General features: G+C 43.8%; 1 protein-coding gene across 1 annotated transcript in view; it reads right to left on the reverse strand.

Annotated features, from left to right (window-relative positions):
* Positions 1–27592, reverse strand: part of nbeab (neurobeachin b) — a 141054-nt gene that overhangs the window by 10644 nt on the left and 102818 nt on the right. Inside the window, exons 20-29 of the mRNA XM_086164077.1 lie at positions 20897–21037; positions 19743–19862; positions 14802–14954; positions 10020–10187; positions 5353–5442; positions 4397–4592; positions 3553–3624; positions 3304–3459; positions 2778–2948; positions 219–320 (exon numbers count right to left, since the gene is read on the reverse strand). Coding sequence (XP_086020203.1) covers positions 219–320; positions 2778–2948; positions 3304–3459; positions 3553–3624; positions 4397–4592; positions 5353–5442; positions 10020–10187; positions 14802–14954; positions 19743–19862; positions 20897–21037 — 1369 coding nt within the window. The remainder of the gene's footprint in view (positions 1–218; positions 321–2777; positions 2949–3303; positions 3460–3552; positions 3625–4396; positions 4593–5352; positions 5443–10019; positions 10188–14801; positions 14955–19742; positions 19863–20896; positions 21038–27592) is intronic.

Here is a 27592-nt window from a genome sequence, read left to right on the forward strand (position 1 = left end):
GTAAGTCCAATGATTTCTGTTAGAATTACACAGTTTGCGTTTCAATTTTTTTTGTTAGGCTACATAAGTGCAGCCAAGTGACGGTAATGAAATGCATCCATGTGCAGGCTGTAGGGCAAGAACGTCCCGAGTCATGAACAGGACATACAATCACGGATGCTCAATCAGCTCCGTCTGACAATAGTGACAATTAGAAGAACAGAAACAGACACACTGACCTTTGGCTCCACTGATGACCAAACCCAGCTCTGCACACACCGACACACACACCACTTCCTGGTCGTGACCTGTCAGAACTGCTCGTGGTGCAGGGTAGTCACCTTCAAAATAAAAAAGATAAAAAATATATATATGTGTGTATATATATATATATATATATATATATATTGAAAATAATATGCCACTATTAAGGTAACTATACTGTGTTTAGACTTTTGCATGTTGTTCCATATTTTTCTAATGGATGATCTGCCTTCATAATCATCATCAAACCCACGCAAAGGAAATAAAATTATTTTTAAAAAACAGGGATTGTGACACACATCTCATGGATGGGTGGGTGGGTGGGGGCTCAATTTCATTGTCATGTAAATTCAGGCATTGCCCCACTGATGGTAGCCTGGTCGCTTGATTGTATCCCATGTGTCACATGATTGATGATGGCCGGGGGAGAGGTTAGTGAGTAGTTTCACGGCACCAGAAGCGTAGAACGAGTACGGTGACTATGAAACTAACTGTCTGGATTTAATGCGTTGATCATCAATACATAAGCACACTTAAATGCTAATTCCTTCCCTAAATACTCCTGGGGGCCAATAATGTATACGAACGCTATTAAAGTGCTACACAAATGGCCGCAATCACCGATCTGATATATTTATACTAAAGGCGTGGCATCGTAGGGTAAACACGGCTAGAGGAGAAGCCAAGAAACTGCAAAATTTCCATCCATGCGGACTGTTTGCGGGAGTACCACCGTTCTGCCAGTGATAGCAGCAGACCGCTAGCAAAATGTCCACATATGACTTAAAGTTAGGCGGATTTAGTTCCAAGGGTTTCAAATCCAAATAGATGACCGTCAACCTTCTTACGATGCAGGCATGTGTCAAAGCTCTCCCCTCCTTCCCCTCCTGTTCGGCATATTGCCTCTACATCTATAGTGGTCCAGTCAGTATGTTGCGCTGTGATCGATGTGGCCCGGTCCCATAGAGACCGGGACCTGCATAGTGCTGTCAGTCCCAGCGTACGCCGCTGTGGGGGCTGAATAGGACAAGTGTCAGAAAAAACCTCCAGGGGGAAAAAGAGAGCTTGTGCTGCTCACCTACCCGACAAAAGATTAAATCACCCTGCGCGGCAAACCCTCCACCCTCTGCGGGCCCTTGGGATGGGCTGGAGTCAGCCATCACAATTACTCGGAACAGCTATCCCTTTGCAGCGGCGTGATGGGCTGAGAGCCCGGGACTGAGCCGGGACATTATTTTAATCATTATGTGTTTATTTTTTTTTTCTAATATGCATTGTGCTTTTTCTTTCTTGAATTTCAAATGAAATCAGTTTCTGGTGAAAGCTCATTTCTGCAGGACAAGGGAAGTGTGATCCAAAAGAGAGGTTGTTAAATGTTCCGCAGAGACTTCAAAAGACAAACATAATCAAATACAAACACCGGACCGTGTTGTAGAGCGGTCTGTCGAATACGCCCGCAAAAAAGAATAAAACAACGCTGATTTATACAAGGAGGTAGTTGTGGTTTATGACTGCAGATAAATTGAAGTCGTTTATATGAGAGCATGAATGTTATTAGCTGGTTAGAATGATGTACATTATGAGACGTATGAATATATTTGGTTAAAACGCGTCTGCCATCGTTGTTGTTGTTGATGTCTTTTAAAGGTGTGGTGTAAGTGCTAATAGCGTGGATATCATGGGAATTGTGATTTTGGTGCAGGAGTAACCCGAGCGCTATTGCCCCTTGCTAATTGGAGTCGATCAAGCTGAAATTCTTAATTAACTGTGGTAGCCTCGGTGAAGTTAATTAGAGAAAAAAAAAACCTGCAAACTAATACGCCGCTTCTAGGGTGAGTGACAATTGGAAACGATATGGGCTGCGTTTTATAAATGCACTACAAATATATGCATCAATTATAATGAAAAAAAAAAAAAAATCAAATATATATAAGAAGAATGTGCCGCATTTATATACATTTATGTGTGTATATACAGGACTGTCTCAGAAAATTAGAATATTGTGATAAAATTCTTTATCCACTGTAATGCAATTAAAAAAAAATAAAAATTACTTGTTCATGATATTCTAATATTTTGAGATAGGATTTTTGAGTTTTCTTAAGATGTAAGCCATAATCAGCAATACTAAAATAATAAAAGGCTTGCCATATTTCAGTTGATTTGTAATGAATCCAGAGTGTATGACATTTTTGTTTTTGTGATTGCATTACAGAAGATAAAGAACTTTTTCACAATGGTCTAATTTTCTGAGACAGTCCTGTACACATGGTTTGGACTATGTGATTTTGTTGAATGAGTCGCGCTACATATTAATTTGCAGAAATATTTTGGAAAAAAAGGACATCCGTGTAATCATGTGCCGCTTCGGTATTTAAAGTAGTTTTCTTTTTCACTAAAAGGCCAAGTCAGTCATGCTTGACAACTAAGGTCTTTACCCTTCATCTATTATGGTCGCCCTTGACTGTATCCGATATATGTTTATGTTTTTGCGAGTGTGTGTGTGTGTGTGAAAGAAATGTACTTTTACTCACTGTTAATGGGGTTGTCGCCAATAATATGGTGCCTCCCGCTCCAGTACCAAAGGAGCAGCGTGGCATCTCTCGACCCCGAGACGATATAGCAGTCGCCTCCGATGTAAGACTCCGACCTCGCCAGACACGTGACCACGTCCCAGTGCCCGAAAACTATCTGGGTCAGTTTTCCTAAAAAAAGAAAAGAAAAAAAAAAAGCAAGAACACTAATAAACAATAGGAATATTCAGTCCTTATAACTAAGTGACAAATGAAAAATGAATACGTTTCTTTTTTTTTTGGGTACCCGCCAAGTTCGATATTGGAGATTCACCAGGAAAAAAAAAAAAAAATTTAATTGTTTAACATGGATGTTCAATGTCAGATGAATTATAATTGCTGTGATTTCTAGAAAATCATCAAATAATTGACCGCTTGTTTTGCATCAAGAGGGACGCGAGTAATACGTTGCCGTATCATCCCCATCTTAGCCCTCCACACGTCAGCGCACACCTCTACAGGAAATAGAGTTTACGTTGTAACCTACCTGTCTCGGAGGAGTACACACGAAAGCTCTTGTCCCAAAAGCCGCACACCAGGATGTAGCGGTTGTCAGCTGTCACGACGAAACAGTGGGACGTGATTTGGATGCTCTGGTCCACTAAGTCTGTGATCTGACGCTTGTTGCTTCCAGTATTGTTGGCTGGTGAGAAAAAAAAAATAATAAGCGGAGACACAAAGAACACGCGTCAATACCGAAGGTGTTTATAGCATTTCTGAATAATTTATAACTCACCTATTAAAGGATCCATCTCGATGGGTAGATGATGGGCCTGCTCCAGAGAGTAGCCCGGCGCTCCTCTGAGACCTGAATGCAGGTGGAGTTACACAAGATAAATCACTGCCGTCATTTTCAAACAACTGCATATGAGCAATCTAGCAAAACACATGCAAATGGTTGTTCCCTTTCTTCAGGACGTGGGGATATTGGATGGCGATCACAAAGATTCCCATCTGTTTCGATGGATCTCGGGGTTGTTTTTCTTTTCCGGCGTCAAATTTTTTTCTGCGAAAAGGGAGAGAATCTGGAGCCGTTCTTTTTTTTTTTTTTTTTTTTTTCTTCAAACGACATATCGTTAAAATAAGGATCGTTATTCTGGAAAAAAAAAAAAAAAACACGTTTTTTTTTTTTTTTTTTCCCCAACAGGATGGCGAGGGTGAAACAGCTGGGTTCATTAGAGTAGGTGCAGCCGCAAGACGTGCGCTTTTTCTTTGCGCTGTGTTTCCACACTGACAGATGGGGACGTGTGAGGAGAATGCGGCGCAGTCGCGGCCTAATTTCCAAGTAACCATTGCTCTGGCCTTCTGACCCTAAGGTGAGGCTGATTCTCGGGGAGGGGCTCTGTGGGTAATGTTGTTCGCACATGTCTGAGAAGGAACATGTGGAAACACTCTTGGCCACTTACCTGGGAGGTGCTAGCCACTCACATAGCCAGCTGGCCACCGCTCTATTAGAGAGGGTGGTAGGTATTGCATATGGCAAGAAGGAGACTTTTATACGCCCACGTGTGTGTGTGTGTGTGTGTGTGTGTGTGTGTGTGCAAGATATTACCTGCCAAGTGCATTGACCCTCCACTCACCGAGCGTATTGTGCCATCGGTTGACGGCGAATAGGCGGCTGCAGGTGACCGTGACCACGGCGGGTAGAGCGAGATGCGGCAACGTGTTGGCGGCCACGTGCGTCACCGGGGAATTGGACGGAAACTTCAACACCATTATGACATCTTGCTGCATCTGGTCCTTGAACATGAGCGGACTCTGCGGGCGGACACGCAGCTCGGATGAAAAGGGGAAAAAAAAAAAAAAAGGTGGATGGATTGTTGTGGAGATGAAGGAAGCGATGAGAGGTGCGAAAAGGTGGCGGGAAGGAGGATGCGACTCCCGACGCCTGCAAAGGTCACACACGCTTGATAACGGGATGAGACGGCGCATTCAGGGAAAAACCGAAGAATAGGTTACAGGAATTTTTTTTTTTTTTTTTTTTGCAAAAGAAACAAATGTCAGCCGTAGCGAACGTAGATCAAACGTTTGCGCTTCACGTATTTTATTCCGAATTTGAATAAGCGATTAAAGCATTCGCAGCAAAGGTGAGTCCAATAGGCATCTGTGTTACAAAGAGAGAGAGCCATGTGGGGATAATGAGTGCTAGGCTGGCTATTACATGGATTAAGCTGGGAAGAGAGGCTTATGGCAGGAGAGAGCTACTTGGCCAGTAGGGAGCACTCTTCCCTTTACATCACGCCGCCAGACGACCGATGGTGAATCCGTGTTGTTATATTGTGGGTGTGTGACCTACATGATGCAAGACTTTTTTGCAAAATACGTGTTTCGCTGCAAAGGGGTAAATAAATACTGCTTGAATGCACGGGTGAGAGAAATCCGGGTGTTTCCCGCCTTGGCCTCCGTCCGCCCTCGAACACCCCGGTGAGGATGGCGAATCTCCGCGCGACCTCTTTCGCACACATCCGAGGCTGCGGAGATTTTTTTTTTTTTTTTTTTTTTTTTTTCCCCCCCCAAGCACGCTTATTGCTCTCACCAGGTGCATGGCGGAGCTGCGTGGAGGATGTGGCTCAATAAGCAACTGAGATGGCGTCTGTCCAAAGCTCTGGATCTGCGCCTCCGTGGCCTGCGGGAGAGAGAGAGAGAGAGAGAAAGAGAGAGAGAGAGAGGGGAGAAGGAGCGAGAGAGTGGCTGTCACAATCAATATGCATCAAAGTGATGGGTCAATGCGTTACTTGACAATGCAAGCAAATCCTAACTCAGCCGTGCCTCTGAGGAAAGGGGGGCGGTGGGGGGAGAGGAAAAGGGAAAGGGGTGCGCTCCCAATCCGCCAGGGTGCTTCCCCCCCCCACCACCACCACCACCACCACCATCCCCCCCTTAGCCTGCAGAGTCATCCAAGTGTTAGTATGGAAGAGACAAGCCTTTTCCTATTAACATGCTTCGGTTAACCATTCCCATTTCCAGGCGCAGGGGCCCCCGCTGCACAAATGTTAACCTGAAGTGACATCCAGCTAGGACTGCAGCAGGCCCGGCCTGCTTTTAGATGTTATTGTGCTTGAAACAAAGGGGGGGGGGGAGGGCGAAGCACATGCGCGCGCACATGTACGCAAACGAGGTCTACAGGGTGATTCGGGCGAAGGGGAGCCTTGATGAGGGATGATTTATGGAGGAATCGTCGGAAAAAAAAAAAAAAAAAAAAAAAAAGACGGCGCGAGTCACACCTTCGGGAACGAAACATCACAACGGGAGGAATCAAGTGTTTACTATTATTAGAATGAAACTTTCATTTGGAAACTAAAAAAGCTCCTCTCGGCGCCGGTGTGCTAAGAGGAAAAAAAAAAAATAAAAAAAACGTGCAGCGAGCGGCTGAGGTTGACTGTAAGTGGGGCAGTCCGCGCTGGAAGTGATTGATGTGACTGGCGCCACTTCCACCATCAGAGGGGAGCTTGTAGACGTCCGTCAATGCCACTGTGCACAATGAAACATACATCGCTCAGCCCCTCGCCCCTGCCCCGTCTGACTGCCGGGTGACCGGCCCCTCATTTTCCACCGCCTGTACACACCGCTTACGATCAGAGAGACCCATTGGGTAGCACATGCCACGGCGGAGGATGCGGCGCGGGAAGTTTGGAGGTGACGCCGGATTAGGACAGGCCACCTGCAAGCCAAACAACCGCCCCCTAGTCACTTCCTATCGTGCACGTGGCCCGTCCACGCCGCAGCGAGCGCTGTCACACCGCGGGGGAAAGTTTCATCCGAGGTCGCTACATTTGGCAACCATTAAGTGTTAGTCGGGGTCTCTTTGTAATACGGCCTGTTAAGTAATAATCAACTGACATTATGACTATTTAAGGTTAGGCTGCGAGGGCGGGGGTGTTACGTTGACTGTTCAAATAAAGAAACATGATATGAAGATCAGAAAAGCCTGAGAGGGCCATGTGGAAACCATCACCGTAGTTCTCGCTATCATCAGTCAAAACGGGCCGCAGCACCACCCCGCCCCTATTTGAGGGGAAGTTTTTGTCCGTACGGGTTTATATCCGCGTCTGCGTTTATGAGGGGAAGCGGGATTTGTGTCGCTGAGGGTTAACTCCATTCCCTCCGTGATCAAAACATGTCAATATCCCACAGGTGCTCAAGCGCTAATCCTCTCGGGGGCACGTCGGAATCTTATCTCCATCTCAGACCGAGATGGAGAGCACTTAAGAGGCGGTTCATGAACTTAAGTCACTTCGGTCTCTGTCTTTTTTGGCTGATAAGTGACACTTATTGCCGAGGCCATCTGGATGATCTCTCCTCCCCGGCAAATACCCTTTTTGCGTGGACAAACGGCAAACCTGACCGGTCGTAACCAATGTTCCCTCGAAGCCGCACAACTGCGGAATTGCGAACTGCTCGAATAGCCTCAGCGCGCGAGAAAACCAATCCAGCGCAGCGAGCGCACTGCAAACAACTTAGATATGTCAACATTTTTTTCGGTATCATTTTGTTATGTAACTCTGTGACAGTTAACAGGTGTCCAGCCAATCATACCATATGGCATTGACAGTACTTGCGCACGTGCTCACACGCTATTTAACAAAATAACATTGTGGTGGAGTTAAGTGACGCTAATGCTAACATGCTAACCCCTTATCATGGCAGTGAATGTGATAGAAAATGTCGGTTCTTTTAAGCTGGAATGGCTGTCGGAGTACGTGCAAATAAAAGAGAAAGCGGTGGAACTGGGTGATATTTTTTTCTTTTTAGAGTGAGAAAGGTCTGTTCTGCAAAACATGCGGCGAAGCTAAAGTAGCAAGCGAGTTTTCTGATGGAAAAATATGGACTAAATGGAAGATATAATACCGGTGTGCGGCCACAGCTTGCAAAAATTAGAGGGAACGTCTGTCGTAACAACCGTTTGCTTTTTCCGACTTTGTCTGCGTGGGATTTCCACGGCGCTGGAAAAAACAAGCTCGCCGAACCGGTGACGGAGGACAGCATCCTCCGGCGTGCTGCTGCAACATAACAGCTTTGTCAGACTGAACGCGGACGCGGCCTTGTGTTGACCTACAAAACAGCAGAGGGGGGCTGAGTCATGACACACGAGATCCTGCCGTGGCAACTGCAAATATGAAGCTAGTCCACCTTTAAGCTTCGGATGGACACGTGCTGACAAATTGCTTTCTCGGGCTGTTCTTGCTTTCGGGTCGTATACGCGGGTCAGTAACGCTGCAGATGCCGTACCTGCCCGCGTACATAAACACGTGCCGACCACTCGTGCGGTTTTTATCCTCTTCCTGATTTTATTATGGCCGGGTTCTCTCATGTGACGCCGCGGCGGCCAAAAATCACTGTATTAGATAAACTCATCCAGATCTTATTTTAATCCTGGACTAAAAACAAAGGTTCTGCCCCGAGGGGTGTTTGTAAAAGCTAAACTTATGAGCCGCCGAACGCAGAAGCGTGTCACGCAACGTATCCCACGTGGGCCGATTGTCTTCGCCGCCTTAGGGGGAAGAGGGGGTTGTTTTCCGAAAACTCTCTTCCGGCTTCGTCGGAAAAAAAGGTGAACGCGATTTGAATACGTTAAGACGATCGGTGGCCCCCTTTCGCCCGTTGTCTTTGTCAATCCGATAAATAGTCCGAAGGGGGAGAGGAGGGGGTCGGGCAGCTGAGGAGGAAAAGAGTCCCACTGATGAATAATTTGTCTGTTTACTTCTGAGTGACACCGCAGGGTCTGAATCAAGGGGGTTGCTGTCATGTTTTTCCATAAGAGGAAGCTGTCAGGAGAAGCACCGCGGCAAAGAAGGACTGCTGTTCCGGCGGCGTGCCCAGTAGAGCTGTCACGGCGCCCTCAACCAGAAGGGCCCCGGTGTCCGTGTCAGGGGTGTCATTATTCCCATCCGAAGCGCGGACGGAAACTATCTCTAATTTCTCAACATTTCGAAACGCCTTAATTGCCGCGACTTGCGCCGGATCTGCGGTTTTCACCTGTCAGGCTCCAGGATGAATCAATACCCCGGAGTAGATCGTCACATTTCGCCGGGTTCAAGCGAGGCGTTTCGCCGGGCAGCTTTCCCTGGACCTCATGACTGACGCGGCCGGGCGTCACGCCGAAATGACGTTATTCGGAGAATAATATTTTCCGGCTGATATCACCAACAAGATGCTTCGGAGGTAACTTTTTTCATCTCAAATTATTTAACGATAATTCATTTCTGAATAGCGACGTCTGAATATGCGAAAAACCTCATCTTAATTATCGCTCGCTTTATTTTGGTCCTCCTCTAGTCGCAAATGCGGCCAGGTGTCACCATGGCTGTGGCGGTGGCGGCGGCGGTAACGACTCGCGCAATTAGGCAGTCTGAGTTGCAGGCTTCCCCGATGCGCTTCTGACTAACAGCGCTGTCAGCTCAGGCGAGGTGAGAGACAGCTACGAACCCTCAACCTGTTAAAAAAAAAAAAAAAAAAAAAAAAACAATAAAAAGAAAAATAATCTCTGCAAATGACGGGAGGAAAACTCTTCCACCGAACTGTTTTTGTATTTAGATCAACTGAATTTCCGGGCAGGTGATTTGCATAATGGTCACTTGATAAATAAAGGCGCTCTTGGAGGTGACAGTATATAAATGACTTGTTTTGCAGACAGCAGATGGTGGATATCACAGAGAGAGAGAGACGAGCTCGCCCCGGAAAGAACCACAATGCGTACCAGCTGCCGCGGTTTCTATCCCGCCTCCCCCCCCAGCCTCTTTTTCGCAAATGAGCGATTCCCGAGTTGTACGCCGGAGCTCATAAACATTCAATTAATTACTTAAGAACAAGGGGATCCGCTCCCTCCCCGATTGACTGGTCGACCTCCTGTCGATTGATCAAAGAGCCCCGCCGGACGTGCCGATCCGATCGGGCCGTCGGAATATAATCAGCGGCGAAGAAAATCAACCGGACGGACGGATAATTAAAAATAGTTGCGGGAGGGGAAGAGGAAATAAGAAAAGTCTGATGGTTGCGACGCAGGTTTGATGAGTCAGTGGCTCTGCTGTCGTCTCTCACGTCACGCGATCGGTGATTGACGGATGCGTGATGCGAACGCTCCCGGGGCCCCCGGCACATGCCTGGACAAAAGGGAAGGGAAGGAAGTCGCGCCTTGCGGTGAGTAAGAGGTGTGGGGGGGTGGTGGTCTCGGTCGCCATGGCGATGCGTGCGTGACGGCCTTACCTCTCTGAGCGAAGGGTCAGCGATGCCGTCCAGGCTGACGGAGCCCTCGTAGCTCAGGTAGTGAAAGACGTTGAGGGCGCGCACCGCCTCCGGGCCCCGCTGTTTGTATCCGAAAATAAGGTCGATCCACTGATGCAGCTGACACGACACAAACTCGCTTTCCAGGGCCTGTCAAGAGAAGCACGGGGCAATTAGAGGTGAGAGGCATACCGTCGGTGCAATGGAGACGCAACAACAAATCGTGTTTTCACACAACGCCGAGCACAACACACGCACACACACACGCATGACCTATCGGCATCACGGCTGAACCTATTACAACGGGAGCTGTAAAGGGAAAGGGCTTATGGGAAGTATTGACAAGTATTTTACTTATTGCCGCCGCCGTCGAGGGTCACGGGAGGATTACGGGCAAAGATGAAGAAGACCGCCGTGTCATATTTCTCGGTCCAATTACAACGGCGACCCGCTATCTGTGCGGGAAAATCCATCCGCCGCTAACAAGAATCCGCTTTACGGTAAAACTACCCGCAGGAACAACATTGATGAATTACTGGTGAGAATAACAGAGGAGATGAGGTTTCTCGTAGGCTGTAAAAAGGGAGAGATTGCGGATAAGATTTTAGGCTGGTTAATATGTATCTCGGAGTGGAGGCTGGATGCATTGCAGCACAATGGGGTACAATTATAATTCCTATGCATGCCGGTGTAAGGCTTTGCTGGAGGAATTTACACTCCTCCCCGAGCGTCAGGAATAACAGCCATTACCAACAAAGCCTGCTCGAGCACACGGAGGCAGAGTTTGCCACGGGGCATATCACTTCAATTGAAAGTGGCACATGCAAAAATAGGAAGTGGGAGGCAGAGCGAGAGCGAGAGAGAGAGAGAGAGAGAGGGAGTCGGAGGAGGGGAGAGGTTCGCAGACAAAAAAATGAAATAATAGACGGCGACGGAGTGTGGGCTAGCGAGGAAACAGAACAAAAGAGAAACCAAAAAAAAAAATGGAGGCAGAGACTGTGATTTTGCAGGCGCTCAGATACACGGTTCCGTGGATGTAACCATGCGAGGCAACATCACACATGCATCCTTCAACAGCGAGAAAATATCACCGGGTAATCCCTCCTTTTTTTCCAGGCATCTAGTCACCTTGTTTTTTGGAGGTGCATACATGTCTACAAAAAAAACAACCTCCGCCCCATACACCGTTCCAGCCAGACAGCCAGCCAGACAGACAGACGGACAGACCCCTGCCCGGCTGTGGCGGTGGTGGTGATGGTCGAGCGTGGAGAAAGGTCACTTCCATAAGACCAGCTCAGTTCTGTCACGCCGACTGAAAAGGTCAAGTGTGTTCCCACACAACCTCCGGTCTAAACCCAGTGTCCTCCGCTCACCTCAAGATATTAAGCATGGGTGCCCGCAATTTTTTGGCTTGGGAGCTACGCCTAAAATAACCGAGTCAAAATGATCTACTAGCAATAAAAGCAATAAAATAAAAATGCATATTTATACATTACTATGCATATTTATATGTAATTATAAAAATATACACACACCGAGTATGCTTAATATTTCAAATATGTATTGTTTGTCTGGCATAACAGCATGAACATGTATGGCTCAATACAATTATGTGCATTTTTGGCCATTGCCTTGTTCTGATGACATGTTGCACTGAATGGGCTCAAGTCAAACAGGTAACCCAGCCAAAACAAAACATACCAAAAGAAAAAAACAGGTAGCACAAAAGGTAGCCAAAGATAGCCAAAAAAACAAAAGAAAACAGGTAGCCCAGCCCAAAACAAAAAACAAACACACAAAAAACAGGTAGCCAAGCCAAAAAACAAACAAACAAAAAAACAGGTAGCCCAGCCAAAAAAAAAAAACAGGTAGTCCAGTCAAAACAAAAAAAGGTAGCCCAGCCAAAAATAACAAAAAAACAAAAAAAAAAACAGTTAGCCCAGCCGAAAAAAAAAACAAAAAATGGTAGCCCGGCGGAAAAAAACAAAACAGGTAGCCCAGCTAAAAACAAACAAACCAAAAAAAAACAAAAAAACTGGTAGCCCTGCCAAAAAAAAAACAGGTAGCCAAGCCAAAAAAAAAAAAAAAAAACAGGTAGCCCAGCCAGAAAAAACATACTAAAAAAAAAGGAAGGCAGCCCAGCCAAAAAACAAACAAAAAAACAGGTAGCCCAGCCTCAAATACGTCAGTCAATCAAGTGCTCCAATTGCACAGTGGGGATGGATGATAGCCTAACAGCCTATTTTTAATTTTTGTTAATTTTTTGCGCGTGGTACAGTTTTTTTGAAAGGAAGGGCTCCGCAATCGACTCGCGTTACCTTTGCTATTGACCAGTAGATCAGGATCGACCTGATATAAACTATGTGAAAAACATTTTTAAAAAAGAAAATATTTTGTCTGTTGACTGATTTTTTGCGAAAAGGTACCAAGCCATCAAGTTGTTATTGGAACGACTTCTGGGCCTTTAATATTAATCGATGAATTAGATTAATATTAAAGGCTCCAATAATTAATTTGATAAATTAATTCATCATAACGCTAAAAAGAGTGAGGAGCATTCAATTCTCTCTGCTTTTTATCTCACATCTCAGCAACCAGTCTTGGTGATAAAAGTTGTTGAAAAAATACAGATATTAATATAGAACATGAAAAGATTCTGTATTTTAGATTAACTATTATTTTTTACCGCATCGACTGAACTTTACAATTTTACATTACCATAACTATTCCACACAGGGATTTTCATTCATCATTGTCGTCTATGTATTTATACATGAGTACACTTAATGAAAGCGTAACTAAGGGTTTCTTCAATATGTGACCCAGTATTTAAGCAAGAGGAACATTTTTTTTTCTCTCCACGACTGGCACCAGATCTCCGTTTCTGCGTCTGAGTTCTCCTCCGAATCCCGCCGGGATTTCAGGGGAGACTTGATAGGCTGCGGGTAGTAGACGTGCACACACAGACGTTCACACACGCGATACAGAGAGGGTCCTTCACACGAGCCGAAAGGGATGAGGCCCGGCGTCGCAGGATGTAACACTATAGGGCAAACTTGCCCTCCATCTTGGCCTTGAGTGACTTTACCGAGGTCAGGGGTACAATGTTACGATTGAGCGGAGCGCTTTATTAGATGCTCGAGGAGACACAAAGTTACTGGAAGGTGAGAAAGCGGCATGGATTTATTCATGGGTGCATGGAAAAAAGTCGATCGTGAGTCATTTACACGCGTCATCTCACCGTATTTTGCATATCGACACTATATACTGCACTGTTTGCTATTTTGCATTATAAAGACAGCACTATCTGCTTGTGCTCTCGTGACACGGCGCGCAACGCTGTGCTGCTCATGAGGACGAGGAGGGCTCACAAGGATGAAGGAAATAAAAGGGATGGGACAAATTCTCGACAGAAACTGCACACCCTTAATTTCATCCCTTCATTTTTACTGCTATTTGGCCCGAGGACAAAACAAGGCTCGAGACAGACGCCCCGTTTTTACAGGGATGATGGGAAATGGGCTGAGAAGGAATAGAATGTATGCAGTATATCATTTATATTTCTTATAAAACCCAGCATCTGTCCTGGGTTATTCTACTCACTTGTGAAAGGAACGGCAAAATACAATGTTTTCCCGCCCGGTCAATTCGGTTCACGAAGACCCCGGAGTAATCGATCACCTTTATCTGAATTGCATTTTATCCAACATCAATTTATCCATTGCTTCATCCGTGCATTTACGAAAACTGTGAAACGCCGACCTCTTTGAGTCATAACCGAAGTGACGAAATCTCGGTTCTTTTGCTGCCAGCTTACTTTAGGGAAAACGACAATATGCGGAGTACCCAATAACCTGGGTTTGAAATACACAGGTATCAGCAACTTGGTGCGAGTCATCCAACTTTAACTACACCATGCTATGCTATGCTAACGAGCTAAACCATACATTTAGATGATTTTAATGTAGCATAACACTGTGGCGTATCCCCCTACAGTTGTGATTGCACCGCTATCCTGCAGGGGGACAGGGCAAAACACAGAGAATCCTTTTAGAGTTTCTAAAATGGGCTGCAGATGTCAAAATACTACATCATTAACAAGAGATGCATATTACTGCTATTCATCGTAATGTGAAGAAAAGCAGGCCGATGTCACTTTAATTATTAACAATTGCGTGAGACTGTGTTTAATTGCGACAGTGTGGCAATAAACACGGGGTAATTAGATGTAAAATATTTATTTCTGTCATATATATTCTTCATTGTGCAACTTGTGTTCCTGCCAAATTAACCCTTGTGGGTCAAAAGTGACCCACTCCAATGTTTAGCTGTAGAAAAAAACCCTTAACCTATTTTTTTCCAACTTGAAATTTTATGACTTTTCCTAAAGAGACCCCATAATTAGAAAAAGTGATACTTCTTTTTTGTTCATGTTTTTGTTCATGCCCATGTGGGCTGTTCACCACTAGGTTACAAAAATTGTCTTATGGGTCATTTTTGACCCGTAGGACAAGGGGAGTAAACACAATGTTAAGATCACACAAGGGTTAAGACTGCATGATAATCAAAAAAAAACAAAAACAAAAAAAAATACAGTTTTTTTGGGGGGGGGGCTCTCTAAACACAAGCCGAGTGTTCGAGAGGTGGATTTTCTTTTTGGATTATTATTTGAATTTCGATTTCTGCTAATTCCTTACAGTGATACATTTATCAGAGCAACATTTTATCATTAAATGTGTATTAATTATAGATTATAGGCCTCACCATCCGGTTAATCCGGACAAAGTCCTCGGGTTTCTTGGCCCACGCTGGCAGGTCCACGTCACCCACCATGGTCCGGTCCTCCCTCATTCCAAGATGGTAGCCATTGCTGTTGACGAACATCTCAGGGAGGTAGTAGAACTCTGGAACCAGCTCCTTTGTTTAAAAGAAAAAAAACAATGAACAATGCTGATGCACAGGAGTTCGTACTTCTTTTTTCTTTTCTTACCACGTTACCGACCAACCATCTACAGCGCAGAGCAGAGAAAAAAGAAGAATCGATATCCCACTCGGATGAAGTGAGAATGCGAGGGGAAAGGTAAGACAAACAAACTAAACAGCGGGCCGCGAAAAAGGCGGCGAGAGGTGCTGGTTCGGTTATCCCAGGTCGAGGTGTTAGGCGTGTTAAATGAAACTGGAACTGAGGTGGGCTGTTTTTTTCCCTCTTCTTCTTTCTGGTCCTCGCTCTTGTGATGGGGTTAAGACCTCGCTGTGGAGGATGGTAAAGAAGCCCCCTATGGAGAGCCCGGCAAAATCCCGCTCCGCTGATATACTTTCCGATATCCCTAAAACGGAATATCCGCTGTTTTGACAGAACCTTCCTGCGTGGTTTGAATATTAAGATATTTAACATTCTCCGTTTGTTTAAAAATGTCGGACTGCTAGATTTGGAGGAGACGGTCGGGCGTTCCTGGACAGGAAGTCTTCCTGTCACAAGCAGAGTCACCGAAATGTCAACTCAGGAACCTCGATGGCCTCGCGACCCCTCCGAACTCCCGTTTGATCTCTGTTGGTCGGGTGTTCGTTGATGGGTTCAGGTTAGAAAGCGCCGCGCTCGCGGGGCAGGTGCAGATTTTGCAAATGTGTAACCATATGACCCCCTTTTTTTTTTTATTATTAGCATCATATTCAATTACAACCATGCTGTTTGAGCGTTTCAAGTTGGCCCAATTAAATTTCAAAGAGCAGCAGGTGCCTTTCTCCTTGGGACTGTCACCATAATGTGATGCTAAGCTTTTTTTTTTTTTTTCACTTTTGCTTATTGCTTCTGTTTTGGAAAAGTCAATACTTTCCTTGTAAGAAAATATTATTCACAAAGCGAAATCACCGAACAAATAAAGAATACAAACCACCATGGACTCAATTCTACACCTTAGCTTACTGCTACCTCTGGAGGTACAAAGAGTTATCACAAGTATGACTGGCACTGCCATGTTGAAGTACTTAAAAAATAATTTAAAGTCCCAAAAAACCCTTTTCCCATTGAGTTAACCTGCAAAAGAAGCAAAACTATTTTTAGCTTAAATGTCTCCATACATGACACGCTTGGCTATTATCCTTTCAGGATTTAATGGTTGTATTGTCATTAGCGCTGTAGGGAGGCCTACTTTGCTGTCCGCAGTGAGTGCTAGATAGGATAGAAGGTGTCTGTAACATTGAAGAGACATAGGTGGGTTAATAAAGACATATTATGAGGAAAATAAATGTGGAAAGATACTTGAAAAAGAAGAAAAAGCTGGCATTTGACAGCGGCGCTAGCAAACAAGTGCGCCAAGGATGCTGCCATATTGCGTGCACTGTTATATGACGTGCAGTTGAAGGACCTGACTCCAGAAGAGTCACAAAATGAAAAGTAAATTTCGTGCAGAATACTAAATGTAAACAAAAATAAAAGAATGCACATGATAGTCAGCAAATATTTATTTTTGGGCGTCCTCCTAGTTAATGTTTGGACCCAAGTGTAGTTTAGGCACTAGCTTAAAGGATGGTTTTCAGAAAGGATCTTGACATAAGCAAATACATGTCAATACACATATTTAACCAACGGAGTCCTTTGTGCACCACCATTTTCTAGTTCAAAAAAATGAAAGGAATGCCAAATGTGAGGTCAAAGACAACGCTCGGATGGACCTCCTCTGCCAGACGACCACGGAGATGCTAATATTGGAGCTACGTACTTGTATCCACTCCCAAAATTGCTAGCAGCTTGTGTTAGCATTGACTTTGTGACCAGTATTGTGATCAGTATAGTGAAGTTGAAATTAACCTTTGTAAACATTGAGACGTGTTTCTTTTGTTCGGCCGACTCGGTCACCATCTCCATAATTCTCGTGAGCATTTGTTTCCCTTTAAGGAGCTTCTGGGAAAAGGTGGGGTGGCGTAAACTGCTTACACCGCCTGTGAATTTGCAGTCTCCAGTCTGATCCCTTGTCCTGATGATCATAGAGCCAAGAAAGGATGAGTGAGTTAAGCCTCTATACAATGAGGCATATGCACACCAGGAATGTCGATGTTCCAGCCTCTGTCCTCATTAAAAAACTCATGCACAAGACAAGTTAAATTATGCTTGTTGTCTCCTAATCTCAGATTATGAAGCCCCTGCGCAAAATACTTTAATTCCTCGCACCGGGCTCGTTGGGATTCACTGGCACCGCGGGGTTTTAAGTATGCCGGCGGGGAGCCATAATTTGCGAGCTTTTGAGCCCCCAATAAATCACATGGCTTTGACAGGACGAGTTAGCGTGACATGGTACAGGCCAATATAACCCGGCTCGGTCTGCTGTTGGTCACATTTCACCTTCGGCGCACGACCAGGAAAGGGGAAATGTGGCTATTTCTCTCTGTTGGACCCCCTTAAATACACTCGCGACCTCCCCCCACCCAATTTTTTTTTTTTTTTTTTTTTTTTACCTTCGTAAACTTCCTGCTGTAACTCACCGCCAAGCCGTTAAAACCGCCAGCTCCGTTTTCAAGCCGCCATCCCATGGCAGCTATTAATTCTGCAACAGCATCGTAATGGGCTAACAAGTCAATCACACGAGCCTCCATAGCTTTACACCGTGTCACCTTAATGACATGTTCGTCACAATCTGTCACCGGCGGAGTGCTGCTGGATTTTCTCAGACAGCATGATGGCAGGCTATGTGTGTGTGTGTGTGTGTGTGTGTGTGTGTGTGTCTGTACTTGCAAAAGAAAAAGTCCGTTTGCCGTTGGGTGGCTGTGCCAGTTCGATATAACGCTGCGAACACACGCGCAGAAATAAACAAGCCCATGTGCGCATTAATGACGGGGTGGCCGTAGAGGTGAGGTCCTACTTTCCATTTGACTTGGTCTTTTAGGAGGTCATCCCCGTCAGGGTTTTTGACATCCTTCGGCCTTGTTGTTGTTACTGCCGGAGGAGGCCGGGGTTAATGAAGGAAAGACCCCGGTAAAAAACAAGCTGCCTTTTAATCAGACGCCTGATGGCCTGCTTGGGTTAGTGGGCCGTAGCTGACCCCGACCCCCTGGAATCTGCGCTCAGTTTCACTCGCTACGCGGCGACGCAGATTGTTTTCTGCTTTCTCACTATGGCCCTGGTTTTAATTAATTTTCAGCAATTAAAGACAATAAAAAAAATTTAAAAAATCCTATTCGTGCAAAACATGAAATGAATTTATCCAAATGTTAAATGACATAAGCAATCAAAAATACTGATTTTGAATGCTCTAATGAATTTGAAAGAGGTATTGCAACACAGTTGACCTCTCTTGCACCGTGAGTAGAGCAAAAAGCCTCTTGCATAATACACCTCGGCTCCTAATACATTATGAAATACCGCTGATAATCCAGCATTGTCCTCCACAGCATAATGCCACTCCTAATAGATCAGTAACCGTCTCATGTCAGTATAAACAAATCCGTCCCGACATAGCAGTACAAGTAGTTGGAAGTAGTGCTGTATTTGTTAACAGGGTGGCGTTTGACTATTCGTCTGCCCGCTGCCTTCCAGCTTTCTGCATCTGCCTCGCATAAATTCCCCGCCGCCCTCGCCCCGATTCTGGCAAGCGAAAAACCCCTGTCCGTACATAAAAGACTACATTTTAAATAGGTTTTGTCATTAATGCTTTATTAATTGCCCGGGGCAACACTACCCGAAACAGGGTGTGCTAGAAATATATGACACTTTGAGGTCAGCGCGTATTCCTGCTGCGTGTTATGCAGTGGGCAAAATGGAGGCAAATCAGCGGGGTTCAGCGTTTTTTCGGCGACTGCTGTGTGGATTTGCGGAGGGAACGGGGGGGAGGAGGGGGGCTTTGTCTCTCCTTTCGAAGGCAGCCTTTGTTCAAACTCCGGCGCTCGCGAGCAGAAATACGAGATCAGTCCACCGCCGAGACGGCATTGTTTTTCCACGACAGATAAAGCAAATATGCGATTTTTAAGAGCTCGCGCTATTCCTGTATGTTTTACTTCTTCGCGATTCACTCTTTGGATAGGGGCATTTATAATTGATGGTATATATTTTTGCATTGCTGTAGGAGTAGACTGTATCATTGTTCTGCCATTTGAACACAGTTTTTGCCAAGAGAATATATACACTGCCGACTGATATTTATTATTATTCTAACTGAGTCTGTGCATGCAACACCCAAATGTAACATGTGACATTAAGCATGTAACACGAGACTCACTGTTTGAATAAGAGTATCTATAATTGATGGCATATATTTTTGCATTGCTGCTGGAGTAGGATTAGTATATCATAGTAGTGCCATTTAAACACACATATTTTTGCCTGGAGAATATATACTGCAAACTGATATTTATTATTATTGCAACTGAATCTGTGCATGTAACACCCAAATGTAGCATGTAACATTAAGCATGTAACACGAGACTCACTGTTTTCATAGGGGTATCTTTAATTGATTGCATATATTTTTGCATTGCTGCAGGAGTAGGATTAGTATATCATAGTAGTGCCATTGAAACAAACATTTTTTTGCGCGGAGAACATATACTGATATTTATTATTATTGCAACTGAATCCGTGCATGTAACACCCAAATGCTCGTAACATCAGCTTTAAACCGCAATAAAAGAGTGACGATTTCAAATATAGCTTGAAGTTATTAAAATGGAATATACCAGCGGAAATGTGAGTGTTCGGTTTTAATGATTTCTCACCTTCACGTCAGAGGTGTCCCTCTGACAGTTCCTCCAGGAGCGCGCTATGGAAGAAAAGCTGCGGTCCGGATGGTCAAATTTGTTATTATTGGCGCTGACGAAGAACGTGGTAAAGGGCTCCTGAAGAAAAAGGAAAAAAAAAAAAAACAGTAACCAATAATGATGACAGTACAAATCCGATCAACCATGTTTTTACAACTCTAACAAACACAATACATTTTATCGTGGCTAACTTGATTATCATGCAGCTTAATTCAAAATGCATGCGGAAACGTCTGCGATATATTACGGTTATGTTTTTTGTGGCAGACAGAGAATCCAAGCCCGAGGGGAGACCTAATTAGACCGTTTCCCCCTGAGGACGGTAAGGTATGACGACGATGATGAGTGGATAAAACGCCGTTTTCTCGGTCGTAGATTTCGTGCGGTGCCGGTCGCCGTGGCTAGACCGCTCGCCGCAGCGAGAGACGGGAATTTTGGGAACAAGCCCTACAGAGGCCACTCTTTAACCACCGTCGAGGGACCTCCTCCACTCATCGGCCGCTTTTTTCGCTAATCATGGAGGAGGGGAAGGAGGGAACGGTGTAAAAAAAATCTACATAAAAGTCTTGAAAAATTAATAAACTGACTGGGAACATCAAAACCACACGAGCTGATCGTGCGAGGGCCTGTTTCGGTGGTGAGCAGAGCGAGCGAGGGCACGTGTACCCCCTTTCCTCCCCCCTTTCCTCCAGAGTAAATGAGGACAGTGCTGAGTAACCTTGATGGACATGTCTCCGGCGTTCACTGGGTTGCCTGAAACACATAAACCTGTCACAGCGGCCTCTGTAAATCATTACCCAGCCACTCTTTATTTAGTTCACATATGCCGGTTTACTGGCCTGTGAAATGTGTTTTCTGAGTGCCATTGGTCTAACTCGGGCCCGGGCAAATTGAGATGTTGAGCTGTATCCTTCGCGGAAGCCGACAGACCTCAAAGTAACGGCATCATCAACTCTGACAAGTGACAATCAACTAATGCAGACTCGGAAAAATGAAAAGCTGTCTGAGAATGCGGGTTTGACTTCATTCCTTCTCGGATGCTTGACTAAGCCGGGGGATTTCGAAAGGCAGTCGAATGCGCGGCAGCGGCGGAATGGGTAATTTTTACTCACTATTCTGATGAGCCAGTGGAGGGCAGAGGCAGCTGTGGAGTAGTGGGAGTCATAGTGACAAGGTGGCGTCTGGTTGTCTTCCCATGACTCGTAGCTTTGGGCGAAGAATGCGGCACGTTTTGGATTGAGGGCGCCCACAGGCTGGAAGAGAAATAAAAAATAAAAAAAAATAACAGTAATGCTATTTTTTTTTTACTCAATGGCAGAATGCACACAAGGCTTTTGACTGCAGCACCATATGCTACTCTTAGCAAGTGGCGAGTTTGTATGTACATGGTTTGTGTATTAGTTTTGCATTATTATGGGGAAAAAAAACAAAACAAATATAAACAAAGGTTAGCAAATCGATCCCCGGCGGCCCCCAGGTTGCTCACAATGGCCTGGTTAGCGCCTTGCATGGCACGCTCTGCAGCCATCGGTGTGCAAGCGTGTGTGTGAATGGGTGACCATTTCCACTTTGCTTATATTAAAGCATTAAAGCATAGAGAAACCCAACAGCATTGGAAAATAATGGAGTTATACATGAAACACTTTTGCAAATACACAATATTATGTCCCCGAAAAACAAAATTTGCTTGTTCTTTAACCGTACAGTACATCAAATTTCTTTTAAATGAGCTGTTATTGTTCCATGGTCCAATATCATGGGCATGATAAAATCTAAAGAAGGCCGATGATTTTTATGACAATAAGTCCGACGTAACTGTTTTGCTTCCTATTCATCGGGATAACGCGCGTGACTTGACAGGAAAGTTGTCGAGATGTAGTAAAAGCGAAACATCGAAACGGTACTCCTTCTCATTTACTCGGTTTACAGGACACCAAAGAAAAAAACAATACACACGAACGACGACGAGCAGCTGTTTCACGTTAAAGAGGTCTGATAAAGCCACCGAGCCAAATTAGAGCAAAATACAGTACGAACAGCAAAATGAGACCGAGCAGAAAACTCAAAATAGAACAGTCATTTCTATTTACCCATGAGAGTGATATTTATGTGAGTACACCCCTTCTGACTGCGGTGTGTTTGGACAAAAAGAACTGAATAAGGCCCAGAGGGGGTCGAAACATTGCCTCATGTAGTTTATAAAGTATTGCGACATCCAATCCAGAGGGTGGGTGATGATTGTCTTCCATCCTCCCGCCGTCGTCCACCTGGCAAAAAGACAGGTTTGGACCCGACCCCAAACTATGACTCCTTTGTTTTCCACGACCTCTAATCAATTCTTTCACAGCAAAGAGTCTGAAAAGCACGGCCAAAAAGGGAGATAAGAGTTGGAACCCAACAACAAACAGCTCTAACTTCCGCGGCCCCGTGACCTGGTTGGTGTTTGGTACATCTATATAAATCCAGTGTTTTGTCACGCTTTCAACTCCCGATATACGGGCCTACGCGCTAAAGATTGATGGAAGTATCACAAATAGCATCAACTTAGCAGAACAGAGGTTCAAGTTAAACCGAAACGAGAAGCCGAGTCACTGATTAGGACGTTCTGCGTCTCGTAGGCTGTTCTGCATTTGCGGAAGCTTTACTGGGCATTCGGCGCAGGCGGCGAGCGTGTCAGATCTGAGGATCGGGGAGGACGTTTTGGCCGAGCAGATAGAAAAAAGACGCAAAGGGAAAAAGTCCACGAAAGGATTTATATGCACATGTTAAAATCTACAGTCGGCGTAACTGTAAATCCGTATGCGCTCTATCTTTTTTCTCGCTCTTAATGCCGCTTCAATCGCAACCATATGGACTGACTTGAAGGAGGCTACTTTTTCATTGGATCAGTTAAATGGCATTTTATGCAACACTTTGCACCAAACAGTTTTTTTTTTTTTCTCTTTTTGAAATCTATACACCGGCGACACCCGCAGTGAGGAAAGGTCAGAGTTAAACAATTTCAGAAGGTTTGGCTAACGGACACAAAAACGACCGCTAACCTCCAATGCGTCGCTGGGTATGTTAAGGATTAGGCACTGAATAGATGAAGGGATCGTATTTAATGTCCATTTTAAGTTTTTCTGCCTAAGATGACGCAGTGGTTAGCGCCGCTCGCACTTCAAAATAGGTTAAATGGACACTATGAATTAATCGGACGTGTGAATTGTTATATGTCTGTAAATGTAGCCCCGTGATTGACCGGCGAAAGCAGGAATGACTGAATGTTTGCATGTTTTGCATGTTTTCTTTTCATCTCGTGACCTACGGAAATGTCATCTTCGGCGTTCCAGCGTGACTGCACGTCTTTCGATGCCAGTCGCTTCATTTTCCACTCAAAAAAGAGAACTGAAATGCTTGAAATTCTTTGTCATCTTTGAAAACTATTTTGAGAAATTACACGCACGTTCCCGTCTCCCTACTTGGGTTTTGTGAAAGCGTACTTTGTAGCAAAACCACAGGTTTAGACCAATATTTAGTGCAAAACATGAATAATTTTCAATACATCAGATTTCCAGCAAGTTGAGAAACCTCTGCATTGCAGAGCCTGCCACAATACATTCATTCATTCATTCATTCATCATGCTTATCATGCACTCGCAGTCGTAAGGTACATTTGGTGAGATCCGGTATATCCTGGACTTGTTGCAAGGCGATCTTAAGGTCAAATATACAGACAATCAACTATTCACCCTCTCATTCACATTGGGTGATTTATTTTCTCCAATGAACCGACAGCATCTCACCCAATGACAGCTGCGATTTGCTCCCCCAGCATCCCCCTTGACCCTAAGTGTCGGATAAGCGGTAGATAATAATAATAATAATAATAATAATAAATGAATGAATGGACCTACAGCATGTTTTCAAATGTGTTAGGAAAAATCTGAGAACTGCACACAGAAATTCCCTGATTAGACTTGAACCAGAAGCTGTCTTGAGGTCAAAGAAGTACCCACTGTGCCACCATGCCACCCTAAATAATAATAATAATAATAATAATAATAATGAATGTATGTATGTACTGTATATGGTTTTGAGATGGCTATTTGGCAGAGTGGTGACTTCTGAATAACAACCACTGATACTTTGGGTCTTCGGTTATTGAATTGCAATTTTCGTAAGTCGCTTTGGATAAAAGTGTCTGCTAAATTACTGTAATGTAATGTAATGTAATAATAATACTGATAATGATATATTTATTAAATACCTATTTTGTGAGATAGTTCATATTAATCGTGATTATTATTATTAGTAGTAGTAGAATTCATTCATCCATCCAGTATCTATAATGCTTATCCTGCACACAAGGTCAATTTTATCTATCTATCTATCTATCTATCTATCTATCTATCTATCTATCTATCTATCTATCTATCTATCTATCTATCTATCTATCTATCTATCTATCTATCTATCTATCTATCTATCTATCTATCTATCTATCTATCCATCCATCCATCCATCCATCCATCCATCCATCCATCCATCCATCCATCCATCCATCCATCCATCCATCCATCCATCCATCCATCCATCCATCCATCCATCCATCCATTCTTCCACGTTTGTTTATTCATTTATTTGATAATAATTTTCCATTAATGTTGATTTTATAAAGATAAAATATTTTTTCTTTATTTCTCTGATGATATTCACTCTTATTTTTCTTCTTTTTTTTTTTTAATGGGGGGCAGACTGGGACTGGGATATATTCCTTGCTTGTCTTGCTGAGCATAATTAACAGTTATCAATTTGTCTCTTAAATTCCCCCATTAGGGCGGCAGGCTGGCAGAGAGGCTGGGGGAGAGTTCAGGGTGGACAAGCGGCTTTACTGTGGGATTTAACTGTCAGACCCAATTACTGTATTCTCCCCGAATCCTTAAAAAGTTCCCGTTGTGCTGTCTTCTATCTGAAATGCACAGGTTTATAGTGGGAGGGGTGGGTGGGGTGAACAGAATGGCGTGCCGAGGACGGAAGGAGGAGATGTGTGTGTCTCCTGCTAAATGTTGTGGGTAATCCATGCGGATTAACCCCGGCTGACCTGATTTACACCCGGCATGCCGAGGTCTTTACTCAGCACCGCCGCCTCTGTGTTCCTGTCCGAGCTGCCCGGCTCTGCTAATTAAAGATACCGACAAACACGTGGTATTATCAGAATTATCAGCACATGGAATTAACCATAAAAAAAAAAAAAATGTTGCAGTGCAGAAAATCATTATCATCCACCGTGGCCAGGGGAGTCAAAACACACCGGCGTTTGTCAGAACACTTTGGCATTTCACAAAACACTCCAGAATTTCCCTGAAGGTTTTTTCGATATTTCACAGAACACTTTGAAATAAAATTAAAAAAAAGAAAAAAAAAAAAAATCAGTTCAATATTTCACAAAACATGGCAATATTTCACAAAACGCTTCATGACACACAAGGTAATTAAAAACTTTTCTCCAAAAAGCTCAATATTTTATAAACTGAATTGACATTATGAATTCCGGGGGAAAAAGGTGAGTTCTCGCCAATTTTCAGTAAAACAAACAATTATTAACTGAAATCTTGGATTTGTATATTTTCCATGTGACCTTTCTGCAATATCCGATGAGCTCCCCTTTGGACTTTAGGCAACGCCCACCTATACTCTTCTGTGATTGGCTGGAAAACAAAACAAATGCCGTTTGGCCAATCAAGGCACTTGACAAGCCGCAGGAGGACAGGGACTGGCTGCAGAACGAATCTGATCGACTTAAAATCAAGCCATGTTTCGGGGACGTTCTAGAAATGATCCCTGTTTAAAAAAAATGGAAGGGATTATTATACATATATATTTTTTAAACATAGAAAACAATATTATATTGAAGTATTTCATGAATGGGTGCTTGGAATAACATTAGGCATAGTGAGTTATAATAAGGAAGGTGTCCCAGCACAATTAGCATACCAAATAACATCCAAAAAAAGAAAAAAACTAGCACATATAAACCTTATTACTATATATTTGGAGCAACGTTGGGCATAAATGATCAACCATCAACATGAAGTGAAGACCTGGGTTTTGATTGCAACCAGCAAATGACATTGAACTGTCCATTCATTGCCAGAATAAACTCTGGATCAAAAATAAAGGATCGAGGTCCGAAAATTTCTGTAATTTATATATTGTAAGCCTACTTGTCTGGTTTCATTACATTAAAGAATCGGTGTGACAAATGTTTTGCTTATATTTACTTCTTAAAAATTAATATTTCAATTAGGATAATTGCTCCAAAAGGTTTCTCTACCTTTTTGGAGCACATTATTCCTATATTTGCTGTTTTTATATGTCTCTGCAACTGCCCCCTGGGGGAGGAACTGATTGACTTTTTTGGTTTTAATTTAAAATGTAAATTAATGACGGTTAAAATTTCATTTCCGCAGGTCCGGTGAACCTAAGCATCCTCTACACTTTCCAGCGATTAATATAACAGAGGTTGGAACATATTGATATTTTAGTCTCATATTTGAGACCCTCCATTCGGTGGCTATAAAGATGAAAAAGAGTAAAAAAAAACAAATGAATATGGCCGGTCGTTTATGGGACGCTCATTCGGTAATTTCATATTGCAACAAACCTCGCGGTGAATTATTTAACCTCATTTTCAGTCATAAGTTCAATATTGTACCGACGCCCTCGCTGGGTCTTTGCCCTTTGGCAACTCTTTCATTTCCATCTGTTCTTAAGGCAACAAAATTACTCCCATTAACCATACGTTTAGCGACGACTAAATTGCTTTCTCTGCCTTTTCCATCACCGGGTCCAATATAAAAGCCCTGCAGGCATATTGGCGGTCAATATTAATATACTCACTAGGACTGAATCAGTTACAGAGGATGGGGGAGGGGCGACGGGAGGCTGGTAATGTAATCAATAGCAGCTTTCTTACCTGGAAGCTGCAGCTCAGAGGTCAAAAGAAACTAAATAATGGAATTTAAACTGGTCTAGAGATGCCACTGGATGCAGCATCGCTGTGTGTCTGCAGGTTCGGTCCGACCTGCAGACACACTGGGCAGAGATAATGGTTGTATCCGTGTGTGGCATGACACACATCCCCGAGGCATTAAGTCAAAATTAAATAGGGCCAGGGTTGTTTCTTTCTTTTTTTTTTTTTTTTTTTTTTTTTTTTTGGTTCCTCCTTAAAATTTAATGGCGGCCCACATCAACGTTAGCACAATTGAATAGAGTGAAAGAGAAGTTTATTGAGATCTGCGTAGATTTATGGGGTGATAATAGCCTCGCATGTGACGTCCGGGTCCAGCTGGATCGCCGTGCAAGCCAAAAGACGTCTCGCACACCGTAAAAAAAAAAAAAAAAAAACACCGCTAGGGTAACGATGCACTTTTTTTTTTTTTTTGAAAGCTCCAGGTAAGACATTTGGGAGGGGGGGAAGGAGGGAAAGACAGCTGTAGGTAATCTAACGATTCTAATAGAGGGAATAAAGTCAACATTTCATTTTACATGAAATTACACCACAGCTATTGCAGAACCGTAAGATTTAGATTTACATTGTTATGATATGTCTCACGTATTCATTATCATTACATGGTACCAGATGATGATGGGAACTAACTCTGTTATTGTAGTTCGCTGAACTTGTGCTTAGAGCTATTTAACAAAAATGACATTTTCCAATTTTGAATTTTAGGGATCTGCAAAAATTCAGACTTGGTCCAAAATCAATAGATCCACATCTAAGTGATTTGTTTCCCGACAATATGACTCTCGACGCCATTCTT

This window comes from Fistularia commersonii, chromosome 18, assembly GCF_037954325.1.
Source record: "Fistularia commersonii isolate RoL2024-O1a breed Wild chromosome 18, RoL_Fcom_v1.0, whole genome shotgun sequence".
NCBI classification, from domain to species: Eukaryota; Metazoa; Chordata; class Actinopteri; order Syngnathiformes; family Fistulariidae; genus Fistularia; species Fistularia commersonii.